At 45.4% G+C, this 12,709-nt stretch overlaps 1 protein-coding gene across 1 annotated transcript in view; it reads left to right on the top strand.

Moving 5' to 3' along the window:
- The window catches only part of Gpr143 (G protein-coupled receptor 143), a 31,503-nt gene that overhangs the window by 556 nt on the left and 18,238 nt on the right, over positions 1-12,709 (top strand). The window contains exons 2-4 of the mRNA XM_045140091.1: positions 2,615-2,724; positions 4,113-4,207; positions 9,869-9,961. Of these exons, the coding sequence (XP_044996026.1) occupies positions 2,615-2,724; positions 4,113-4,207; positions 9,869-9,961 (298 nt within the window). The remainder of the gene's footprint in view (positions 1-2,614; positions 2,725-4,112; positions 4,208-9,868; positions 9,962-12,709) is intronic.

A 12,709-nucleotide genomic window follows, 5' to 3' on the forward strand; every position in this document is an offset into this window, starting at 1 on the left:
GTCCTGCTCCTGGCCAGGATGCGTGGCACGTGCCCAGTGCCAGCGAGATGGTGCGCAACCAGCAGTCAATTTGGAGCAGATTGGTGCAGGGGTAGTCTACAGTTTAAGCAAGCCTCTGAGCCCTCCTAACACGGACAGGGAGACGCTGGATATGTTTCCCAGGTGACTGGAAGGGACGAGAGAATTCTCAAAGGAATTCTGCTGCTAAAATTAAAATGCAAAATGACTCCCCTCCCCACCAGGTAAGGACTCAACTCTAGCCCAGGCTGACTTGGAACTCACTCTTGTAGTTCCAGGCTGGCCTTGAACTCAAAGTGATCCTCCTTCCTCTGCCTCCCCAGTGCTGGGATTAAAGCTAAAGTCATGTGCCACCATGCTTTGTGATGTGCTATTTATTTATTTTATTATTTTTTTTCAAGGTAGGTTCTCACTCTAGCCCAGGCTGACCTGGAATTCACTATGTAGTCTCAGGGTGGCTTCAAACTCAAGGCGATCCTCCTACCTCTGCCTCCTGAGTGCTGGGATTAAAGGCGTGTGCCACCACACCGGGCAGAAATTAATTTTTTTTTTGGCAGTGGCTTGATAATGAGATTTGGCTTAAACTTTTCAAGTTCATACTTCTCCTTTAGTGGTATATCATTACATAGTACCTATGTGTAACACGGTGATGTGTATTGAATAGTTCATTACATAGTATGTGTATTTGATAGTCGATTATATAGTATATGTGTTTAGTAGGGCTTTTCTGTTGTTTGTTTTTGTTTTTTTTTGGTTTTTCAAGGTAGGGTTTCAGGCTGACCTGGAATCCACTATGTAATCTTAGGGTGGCCTCGAACTCATGGCGATCCTCCTACCTCTGCCTCCTAAGTGCTGGGATTAAAGGCGTGCACCACCACACCTGACAATGTTTCATAGTTATTGCATAGTACATATGTGTTGGATAGTATGTTATATAGTACGTGTCTGTTTGGTAGTGTATTACATAGTACATATGAGTTGGGTAGTGTATTACATAGTGTTTTTAGTTCTCTACTGGTGATGTACAGAGTAGACATTTAAACAAAGAGCATTATCTCGCTTGACAAAGAAATGCCCCATACACCATGAGCATGTGAACTGTTTTAAGCACTAAATTTTTGGTCTAAGGCTAGGGGCTGTAGCTTAGTGGTTGAGCACTTTCCTAGCATGCAAGGGGCCTTGGGTTTGATCCTCAGCATTAAAAAAAAGAGTAGAATAAAATTGAATCTAAAAACAAGTGAAACAAATACGAAACGTCAAAAGCAAATGATTGAGAGCTAATTTATATAGACTTTCTATGTACTTTTTTTTTTTAAAGTAGAGTCTCACTCTGGCCTAGGAGACCTGGAATTCACTGTGTCGTCTCAGGCTGGCCTCAAAATCATAGCAATCCTTCCACCTCTGCCTCCTGAGTGCTGAGATTAAAGGCGTGCACCACCACACCCAACAACTTTATTTATTTGTTTATTTATTATGAGAGACAGAGAGAAGAGAGACAGAGACACACACAAAGAATGGGCACAACAGGGTGTCTAGCCACTGCAAATGAACTCCAGATGCATGTGCTACTTTGTGCATCTGGCTTTATGTGGGTACTGAGGAACTGAATTCGAGTTGTTGGGCTTTGAAGACAAGTGCCTTAAACACTGAGTCATCTTTCTAGTCCCTTATATGTACTTTTTAAAAGAATGAAGCCACTCTATATTTTCACCTTAGAATTGTAGTGGGGATCTAAGTCAGGGCTTTAGGCATGTAAAAGCTCTTTACCAATCCACACTCCAACCCAATGAATCTTGTTTTATATGAAGAGTAATTAACATGGACATTAAAAGATACTTTTTAGCTGGAGAGATGACTTAGCAGTTAAGGCACTTGCCTGCAAAGCCAAAGGACCTCAGTTCGATTCCCCAGGACCCACATAAGCCAGATGCACAAGGTGGCACATGCATCTGGAATTCCTTTGCAGTGGCTGGAGGCCCTGGTGCACCCATTCTCTCTTTCTCTCTGCCTTTTTCCCTCTCTAAATAAATAACTATAAGTAAATAAAATATTGAAAAATAAATAAAAGATACAGTTTATGCCAGGCATGGTGGCGCATACCTTTAATCCCAGCACTTGGGAGGCAGAGGTAGGAGGATCACCGTGAGTTCAAGGCCACCCTGAGACTCCATAATGAATTCCAGGTCAGCTTGGGCTAGAATGAAACCCTACCTTGAAAAAAAAAAAAAAAAGATACAGTTTATGGATACAAATTACTACGGGTATAAATACCAAATCAACAAACAAACAAGGGACAATATTATGGCTACTGATGGTTTAAGTTGAAATTGAAGTGCCTAGAATTTCTCTGTGACTGAAATAATTATGATCTCAATCACTATGTCTTTCTTTTTCCTTTTCTGTACACACCAACATCTGTGTTCTCCCCTTCCTCATCCAATCTTTCTTCATTTTGTCCTCCCACCCTCCCTTTATTTGCCTCTCCTCCCCTCCTCTTTCTTTTCCCTCCTCCTCTCCCTCTCTTCTTCAAAGTAAGTAGTGTGCTTCAGATCTAAAGTAGGGTCACATAGTTTTCTCCTGTCTGTTTCTCACTCAGGGCTCATCATCCGGTCCATAGTATGGTTGGCCTTCCCAGATTTCATTGAAAGCATCTCCAATGTACAGGAAACGGACATTTGGCCTGCTGCTTTCTGTGTGGGGAGTGCGGTGAGTTTCTCTCCCTGTTTGTTTCTCCTCTATACCTCTGCTCCTGCTCCACAATGCTCTTCAAAGTTAGCAGCATCACATCCAAGAAGCCGTGAGAAATGCAGATTCCCATGCCCTGCCCTGGACCTAAGGACCAGATGTGAGTGTGGTACCAAACACTCCTGGGGTGCAGATGGACACTCAAGTCTGAGAATGCTCCCTCCAGTGCTGTGCATTCCACCTTAACACACACACATATCCCCCCTTATGTTTTTGTTTGTGGGTTTTTTGTTTTGTTTTTTTTTTTTTTTTTTTTTTTTTTGTTTTTTCGAGGTAGGGTCTCACTCTAGCCCAGGCTGACCTGGAATTCACTATGTAGTCTCAGGGTGGCCTGGAACTCACAGTGATCTTCCTACCTCTGCCTCCCAAGTGCTGGGATTAAAGGCATGCATCACCACGCCTGGCTTACCCACTCTTTAATATGGACATAACCTCAATCAAAACCAGCTACACTGATGGGGAGATTGGGTGTATTTTGCTAAATGAAATATATTGAAATATACATTAAATATTTTGTATTACATGCAAAATGAATCATGTTAAAAAATTAAAGTTCAGGACTAGAGAGATGGCTTACTGGTTAAGGTACTTGCCTGTAAAGTCTAAGGACCCAGGTTCAATACCCCAGGACCCATGTAAGCCAGATGCACAAGGTAGTGCATGTGTCTGGAGTTTGTTTGCAGTGGCTGGAGGCCCAGGTGTGCCCATTCTCTTTCTCTCTATCTTCCTGCCTCTCTCTCTTTCTCCATAAACAAATATGTAAAAACTAAAGCTTAAAAATATTTTGTATTAAATGTATGGATAAATACCTATGCTTCACACAGAGACATATATAGAAACATACTGTGCTCCATATACTGCCTGGATGCTCAAAGGACTGACATAGAGAGCATGATGCTGTGGCAGTTCTCTACTTCTCTGCAGAACTCTCAGCTTCCATCCTTCTCTCCCCACTATGGCTTCCTAACTACATCTCCACGACAGCACATGTCCCAGCCCACAGCAGGAGAACATTGATTGGATGCTGTGCCTACCCAAGGCCTGAGTCGTTCAGACGCACACTCTTCCCTTCTTCGAAACAGAGCTTCTATCTCACAACCTGAGAGCACTTTCACCACTGTAAACTCAGCATGGTGGACACTACATGCTATATCTGCAGTGTACCAGAAGCAGAACTCCTATGTCAGATCCAGCTACGTAGAGGGAGGACAAATGCACATACCTCTCCTGGCCATAGTCACCTTGGGTTCCAGAGAGTATGTCCACATGAGATAGCTCACCCATGTTATTTCCTTATGCACTCATTCCTGCTGCCAGAATTATTGAGGCTGAGCTCCCCCTCGTTGCAGATGTGGATCCAGCTGTTTTACAGTGCCTACTTCTGGTGGCTGTTCTGCTATGCGGTTGATGTCTACCTAGTGATCAGGAGATCAGCAGGAATGAGGTACTGACTGGGGACTTGAGCACGTATGTCTGCCTTGCTGCTATTAGATGGGCGAAGTTTGGATATGTCACTGGGCATTCAAAATTTCTTTGCAGTGTGGCCCCAATCATCCATCAGCCTGTCAGTTAGATGCCCACTCAGAAATATCTATGCCTGCTCTTTTATTTTTTTTATTTTCATTTTTTTAATTTATTTATTTGAGAGTGACAGAGAGAAAGACAGATAGAGGGAGAGAGAGAGAATGGGCGCGCCAGGGCTTCCAGCCACTGCAAACGAACTCCAGACGCGTGCGCCCCCTCGTGCATCTGGCTAACGTGGGACCTGGGGAACCGAGCCTCGAACCGGGGTCCTTAGGCTTCACAGGCAAGCGCTTAACCGCTAAGCCATCTCTCCAGCCCTCTTTTATTTTTGAAGTAGAGTCTCACTCTATCCCAGGCTGACCTGGAATTCACTATGTAGTCTCAGGGTGTCCTCAAACTCATGGTGATCCTGTTACCTCTGCCTTCCGAGTGCTGGGATTAAAGGCGTGTGCCACCATTCCCAGCCTATCTGCTCATTTTTATGATGACATCTCTTGTAGACACATGGTTTCTCTATGTAGCCCAGGCTGGCCTTGAACTGGGGATCCTCTGGATGGCATTTCATTTTGAAACCAATGGATGATTCGAAACATCAAGGTTCTTACAACCTTGACAATAAGCAACTCAGGAAATTAAATATTTTGAGGCTATTGGGAAGTTCAGGGGTAGAATACATCCATTCAAGGCCTTGGGTTGGATCCCAGCACCAAACCTTAAGCAGCACAAAACAAAATGGAATGAAAGAAAGTAAACATTTAGAAGTCAGGTGTGGTGGCACACGCCTTTAATCCCAGCACTCGGGAGGCAGAGGTTGGAGGATCACCATGAGTTGGAGGCCACCCTGAGACTACATAGTGAAATCCAAGTCAGCCTGGACTAGAGTGAAACCTTACTTCAAAAATACAAAAAGAAGAAAGAAAAAAAAGAAGGAAGGAAGGAAGGAAGGAAGGAAGGAAGGAAGGAAGGAAGGAAGGAAGGACAGACATTTGGAAGTAAGCATTATGATACTGGAACATTGTATGACTCTGTGACTACTGTGTGACACCATATGAGCATTTGAACACGGTTTTGGAACAATTACCTCCTGTAGAAGTTACCTTTTCATTTCTGGGACAAAACACCCAACCAGAAATAGCTCATGAAAGGAAAAGTTTTATTTCCAGCTTACAGTTTTGAAAGGAAGTTGCATCGAGGTGGGGAAAGCCCAGCAGGAGCAGAGAAAGCATCACATCTCTGCGGTAGAAGGGAGGAAGTAGATAGAGAGAGTTAGAACTGGCAAGGGGACTGAACTGTACAATCCCACGGCCTGGCAACACACCTCCTCCAGCAAGTCTCCACCTTCCAGAAGCTCTGTCAGCTGGGAATCAAGTATGAGACTATGTCATTTTACATTTATTTATTTATTTTTAGTTTAGTTTAGCTTTTCAAGGTAGGGTCTTGCTCTAGCTCAGGCTGACCTAGAATTCACTTTGTAGTGTCATGGTGGCCTCGAACTCACAGCGATCCTCCTACTTCAGCCTCCCCGAAGTGCTGGGATTAAAGGCGTGTGCCACCATGCCCAGCTGCATTTTACATTTAAGCCACCATACCTCCTCATCCAAGAAATGTGTTTGAAATTCAACTTGGAGGCAAACATTCCAGTAGACATTTTGATGGTGAAGACAGTGTCTAAATTTGTAGATATTATTATTTATGAACTGAAGGTACTGCTAATTGTAAGCAAATAATGGTGTGGACCTGCATAATAGAATTCTGAATAGTGTCAAACACTCAGGAGGCGGAGGCCAGAAAATCCTGAGATGGAGGCGAGTCCAGGTTGAATAGTGAGATCCTGTGGTCTTATGGGCTGCATGTGGTCAGGGATAATGATGAATAGAGCCCAACACAAAATCATAAATCTACTTAAAACATTAGAAGATTTCTTTTAAAATTTAACAATAATCCAACATTATGTGAATTTTTTTTTCTTGTAACGGCATGTATGCCATGTGTGTAATGCCAGAATGACCTCTGTAGATGACATTATGTAGCAATGCAGAGAGCTGCTCTGGGTTGCTGAGTTCCCACACAGCCTGCAGCTCCCAGCAATATATGCATTGCTGAGAGCAGCTCCCAGCACCAGGAGGCCGGGAGAGGGCTATAGCTACAGTAGGGGAGCATATAAAATATGCTGCAGACATATCTTCATGGTTTCCCAGACAGCTGGCTACAGCTTGTGTGTGTGTGTGGGGGGGGGGGCTGTGCTTCTCTCCTGCTTAGTGTAGGGGCTGGTTTCCTCCTCTGATCCTTTGTTCACACAATGGATCTTCAGAGTTAGAATCCCAATGGGTTGTGGGATGCCCACCGTTTGCCAGGTATCTACAGTCTTGCGTGACGGCAAGCGTGTCCTGCCCACCTCATCCCGGACAAGCAGCTACCTGAATGCTTCTCACTGCCCCGCCACAATCACATGCCTCTGCCTGGGTCGAATTCTCCAAGAGTTCTTGACCCACATCTGGAAGGCTATGGCCTCGGATCCTTGGAGGACAGGGCGGGGTGTGTTCAAGCACAATGATGAAAAGGGGATTGTGCAGGAATGTGAGCTATGCAGGAAAGGGAAATGCAGAGTGGGGGAAGGAGAAAGGAAAACGCCTGACTGGCATGCAGAACATGGAAGATTTAATTCCCACCAGGTTCTCAGACACAGCTTCTTAGTGTGAGCTTTTAGACAGTGCTCATAGGATATTAGGTACAGGGTGACTTTGGAAAGGAGGAGGAACGCTGGGTCTTGCTGGGGAGACAGGACATCCAGCTAAGGGGATCTAGCACATTCGTGTCCCTCACTGGAAATCCACAGGTTCAGGGTAAGGTGACTCCAGACCCCACTGAACTCACTTCCATGTCTGAGAATTGGGCAGAAAAGAGACAGCAGGTGTTACCAAGAATTGCCTCTTGCCTCACTTTCTGTCTTCTCCCTTAAAACATTGCAGTCCTAACTGTAGGCTGATGTCTTCTCAGAGATACCCTTCCACCATTACTCATTTTATTAAATTCTATTCTGTTTTTCTTTTTCAAGGTAGGGTCTCACCCTAGGCCTAGGCTAACCTGGAATTCTCTATATAGTCTCAAGATGGCCTCAAACTCATAGCCACTATCCTCCTACCTCTGCCTCCCAAGTGCTGGGATTAAAGGTATGCACCACCATGACCAGCTTAAATTCTATTTTTAAAATTTTATTTATTTATTTTAGAGAGAGAGAGGGAGAGAGAGAATGGGCATACCAGGGCCTCCAGCCACTGCAAATGAACTCCAGGCACATGTGCCACCATTTGCCTCTGGCTTATGTGGGTTCTGGGGACTCAAACCTGGACCCTTAGGCCTCACAGGCAAGCTCCTTAACTGTTAAGCCATCTGTTAGCCCCTGAATTCTATTTTTAAGCCTTAGCAATTATTAATATGTGTGTGTGAGGGTGGGACAGGGGTTCCCCTGTGTGTCCCAGCTGGCCTCCAACTTGAATATTCAGTATCCTAAGCACCTGGTCTACTTGTAAGCTACACTCCAATGTAAAAACCCTATGCTTTTTTTTTCCTGAGGTAGAGTCTCACTCTAGCCCAGGCTGACCTGGAATTCACTATGGAGTCTCAGGATGGCCTCAAACTCGTGGTGATCCTCCTACCTCTGGCTCCTGAGTGTTAGGATTAAAGGTGTGCGCCACCATGCCCAGTTCTTGTTGCTTTTGTGTATGTGTAGTGTGTATGTCCTCTGTCACTCACCCACATGCTTCCTTGAGGTCACTGAATCTGCAGCTGCTCTTTCCGGTCAGGCTGGCTGACCAGTGAGCCCTAATGACCCTCTTATCTCTGTCTCTGCTCCCCGCAGGACTGAGGTTACAGGCATGTGTAGCCACGCCCAAGGTTTTACATGGATGCTATGGAATTGAACTTAGGGTGAATCAGGCCCTTTTAAGCCCTCATGCTTGTGCAGTGAACACTTTTGTCCACTGAGCCATCTCTTTTGAGCTTTGACCCAGTGCTTTAATGAGTTCCTGTGCTTACATTGGGCCACCCTGCTAATCCAAGCTGAGCTCTCCATCTCAACATGCCTTCACTTAGTCATATCTGTGGACTTTGTTTTGAAAAAAAAAAAAAAAACCAGTACTGTTGGCTGCTGGCAAAGATAGCTCGTTTTCTCCAAAAGTTAAATATGGGAAATAGGGAGCAGTTAAATTCAGCAGTTAAAGTCACTCATTTGGAAGCCTGTTGACTTGAGTTCAAGCCTCCCCAACATCCACAGAAGCTGGATGCAAAGTGGCACATGTGTCTGTGATTACAACACACTTAGGGCAATGGCGGGGGGGAGGCAAAGTCAGGAGAATCCCAAAGCTTGCAGGCGAACTAGCTTGGCATACGTAGTCATAAAACAAGAAGAGAGACCCTACATCAAAGAAGTCGGAATGAGAGGATAGACACCTTGAAATTGTCCTCTGCCACATGCACACTGTAACATGCATACACAGATAAATTGTTTTAGAAAGGTGAATATGGACAGGCTGATGAGGTGCAGTTCATCATCAAGCACTTAACAGTCATACATAATGTATGGGTTCAGTCCCCAGAGCCACCAAAAGAAAAAAGAAGAAAGGAAGTAAGGAAAGGAGGTGAGGGAAAGAAGGAAGGAGGGAAAGCGAAGAAAGGAGAGAGAAAGAAAGGAAGGTTGGTTAAACACGAGAAAACCATATAATTCAATAATTTTACCTCTACATATATCCACCAAAGAATTGAAAACAGAAACTCAAAGACCCCCACACACACGTTTATAGCAGCCCTAGTCATAGTAGACAAGTGGTAGAAAAAGCTAAATGTCCACTGACAAGGACATGGCTGAGCAGAGTGGGATATACCCTTGTCACCATGTAGTTTTCAGCCAGAAAAAGGACCACAGCACTGACCCATGTTACAATATGGATAAACCTTAGACACATACTGAGTGAAAGAATCCAGATGCAAGGGCTGGAGAGATGGCTTAGTGGTTAAGACACTTGCCTGGGAAGCATAAGGACCCAGGTTCAATTCTCCAGGTCCCATGTAAGCCAGATGCACATGGCGGTGCCTGCATCTGGAGTTTGCCCTGGCATGCCCATTCTCACACAGACACACACACTCTCTCTCTCCCTCTCTCTGTCTCTAATAAATAAATAAAAACTAAATCTTTAAAAAACAAAAGAATCCAGATGCAAAACTTACTGTATGTGTTCCCACCTGCACGAAGTATCCAGAACAGGCAAGTCCGTGGATAAAGAGTGGCTGTCAGATGACATGGACCAGAGATAATGGGAATGACTGCTAAGGCACAAGGTCTCTTTTTGTGGTGATGAAAGTGTTCTGAAACAAGATAGTGGTATACATACGCTGTGTATGCATATGTCTGAGTTGCCCATTTTCGTTAATCTTACATAACGTGAATTTCATCTTAACCCAGAAATAAAACTCCCAAAGTGCCCACCTCATCAGCAGCAGCCCAGGAAGCTTATGTGGTTGTTTCCATTGGTTGGCCCTGTGCCCTCCTCTGAGCTGTGCGTGCCCTGTTCTGTTTCTCTCCTAGCACCATCCTGCTATACCACATCATGGCCTGGGGCCTGGCCTTGCTGCTCTGCATGGAAGGAGCAGTCATGCTCTACTACCCCTCCGTGTCCAGGTAAGCCCAGGCACCAGCAAGTCTGCCCTCAGCTCTCTGGCTCGTTGTATACCTCTTAGGAGTAGAGTGGGTGCCTTGGGGATCAGACCATTGTCTCTGCCCACGCAGAAGCTTGCTGCAATCCCTTGCACCCTTGAGATGTTTTCCGTGCCTTTTTCTTTTCTTACTATCATTTGCTTGCACGTGTGCATGCATGTGTGTGTGTGTGTGTGTAAATGTGTGCATGTGCACGTATGGGTGCTCCAGGACCTCTTGGACCAGTCTAGCTTGCACCAGTTTGGGGGGCAGCTTTAATGTGGGTAACTAGGAAATTGAATCCAGGCCTGTAGGCTTTGTTGTTGTTGTTGTTTTTTGTTTCTTCGAGGTAGGGTCTCGCTCTAGCTCAGGCTGACCTGGAATTCACTCTGTAGTCTCAGGGTGGCCTCGAACTCATGGCCACAATCCTACTCCTTCTGCCTCCCGAGTGTTGAGATTAAAGGCATGCACCACCACACCCGGCTCCATATCCTGTCTTTGTAACTGCATGCAGTGGTGGGCATGTATCCCTCCTGTATAGCTATAGGTATTTTTCCTGCCATATAACTGTATACCAAGCATATGGTCCCTCCACATTGCTGCAGCTACTCCTCTAGATGAACAGTGAGTTCAGCGTTCCATAAATGAGGCTGGATGTTGTAGCAGAAGCAAAGGGAAGCGCTGGGAGAGCTGGTTCCGTCTCTCTGCTTGGTACACTTGCTGTACTCTCACCAATGCTGAATACATATGCCGGGCAATATGACCTCGAAAATTGTTTCAACAGTTCTTTCAAATTTAAAATTTCCTCAAAGCGGGGCATGGAGGCATAGACCTGTAATCCTAGCACTAGCAAAGGCTGAAGCAGGAGGTTCATAAGTTCACCTCTAGCCTGGGCTACATAGCCAGAGCAATATGGAAAACAAAAAAGAAGAGAGGGGCTTAGGAACTGTACCTCGGTGCTAGAACACTTGCCTACAATGCTCAGGGCCCTCATTTCAGTCCCAAACACTGAGCTGGAGAGATGATTTAGTGATTAAGGCATTTGCCTGTGGAGCCAAAGGATCCAGGTTTGATTTCCCCAGGACCCACATAAGCCAGATGCACAAGGGGGTGCACGTGTCTGGAGTTTGTTTACAGTAACTAAATAAAGGCCTTGGTACACCCATTCTCTCTCTCTTTCTCTCTCTGTCTATGTATATGTGTGTGTGTGTGTGTGTGTGTGTGTGTGTGTGTGTGTGTATGTGTGTCTGCCTCTTTCTCGCTGTCTCAAATAAAGAAAATCAATAAAAAAATTAAAAAAAGAAAAACAAAATAATCCAAACACTGGCTGAAGAAAAATAATCAACGGAGGCATTTATATCACCTCAAGGCTCCTCCCAGAATACATCCTCTAATTTCAACTGGAAAACAGAGGTGGTCAATGTCTCTCTGATTTTAATCAGGGGTCAGCACAGCTCAGCCTCATGACAAGTGTGGCCTGTTGTTGTGAATCAAGTTTCATTGGAACGCAGCCACACCAATGTGTTTATGTGCTGTCTGTGGCTGCTTTTGCGCTACGGAGTCAGAGTTCAGCAGTTGCAACTCAGGCCACAGCTCTGAAAATATGGACCACCTGTCCCTTGACAGGACGTTTCCTGCACGGTGCAGACCATTTCTCCATTCTATGTTAATTTCTTACCATTCCTCAGCTGGACGGCTCCACATTGGTGTTGCATTACCAACCATACGTATTCACGGAGACCTCCGTGGGATCCCTCTTACATCAGGTTTGCTGGGAACTCATTCGTGAAGGACAAACGCGCTGTCACAGCTTTTGTAACAGGATACGCTTAATGGGAAAGGCAGTCTCCATTCCTTGTACTCACCTGTGGGCCCTATGGCACCCATCCAACAAAGTGCCATGGGAGCCCAAGAGCACCATTGCAACATTGCTTACCAGGAGCCCCGAGTTGCTCCATGAACCTCAGGAGGTGCCTAATTTAAAGGTCACTGTTTTGTTTTGTTTTTTCCTTCGCTTGCTTCCTTGACTCCTCCGGAGTCTTTGCAGCCCACACTTGGCTTTCCCAGCTGAAGACGAATGCGTCTGCCAGGAGGAGGGGGAGTCGGTCTTGGGCCTTCTGCTGTGATCTTCTTCTTTCCCCTCTGTTTTGACTGCTCCATGACTATGAAGAGCCCTTTCATTTTTACCCCTTTCCACGACGCCAGGGCTTACTGGTTCTCTCTCTTTGGTTATGCCTGGCCGTCCTCTGTGAACTTTACTTTCGCTTCCCACTTCCTTTCAGCCGCTTTTCATCTCTCCTACATCATAATGAATGTCTGACCTGATAATTCCTACCTTTGCCACATGACTGTGTGGCTCTTCATGACATCCTATTTGTGACCAGTGATTTGTTGACTGAGCAGCAGAAATCTTTGTTCTCTTCCCTGTAAAGAACCACGGAGGGCTGGAGAGATGGCTTAGCGGTTAAGCGCTTGCCTGTGAAGCCTAAGGACCCCAGTTCGAGGCTCTGTCCCCCAGGACCCACGTTAGGCAGATGCACAAGGGGGCGCACGCATCTGGAGTTCGTTTGCAGCGGCTGGAGGCCTTGGCGCACCCATTCTCTCTATCTGCCTCTTTCTCTCTGTCACTCTCAAATAAATAAATAAATTTAAAAAAAAAAAAAGAACCACGGAGACTATTCCTATCCATGACACTGAGAACAAATTTCCTTTGAAATACAAAGCTCCACCATT

The sequence above is a fragment of the Jaculus jaculus genome, chromosome X, assembly GCF_020740685.1.
Source record: "Jaculus jaculus isolate mJacJac1 chromosome X, mJacJac1.mat.Y.cur, whole genome shotgun sequence".
Taxonomy (NCBI): domain Eukaryota; kingdom Metazoa; phylum Chordata; class Mammalia; order Rodentia; family Dipodidae; genus Jaculus; species Jaculus jaculus.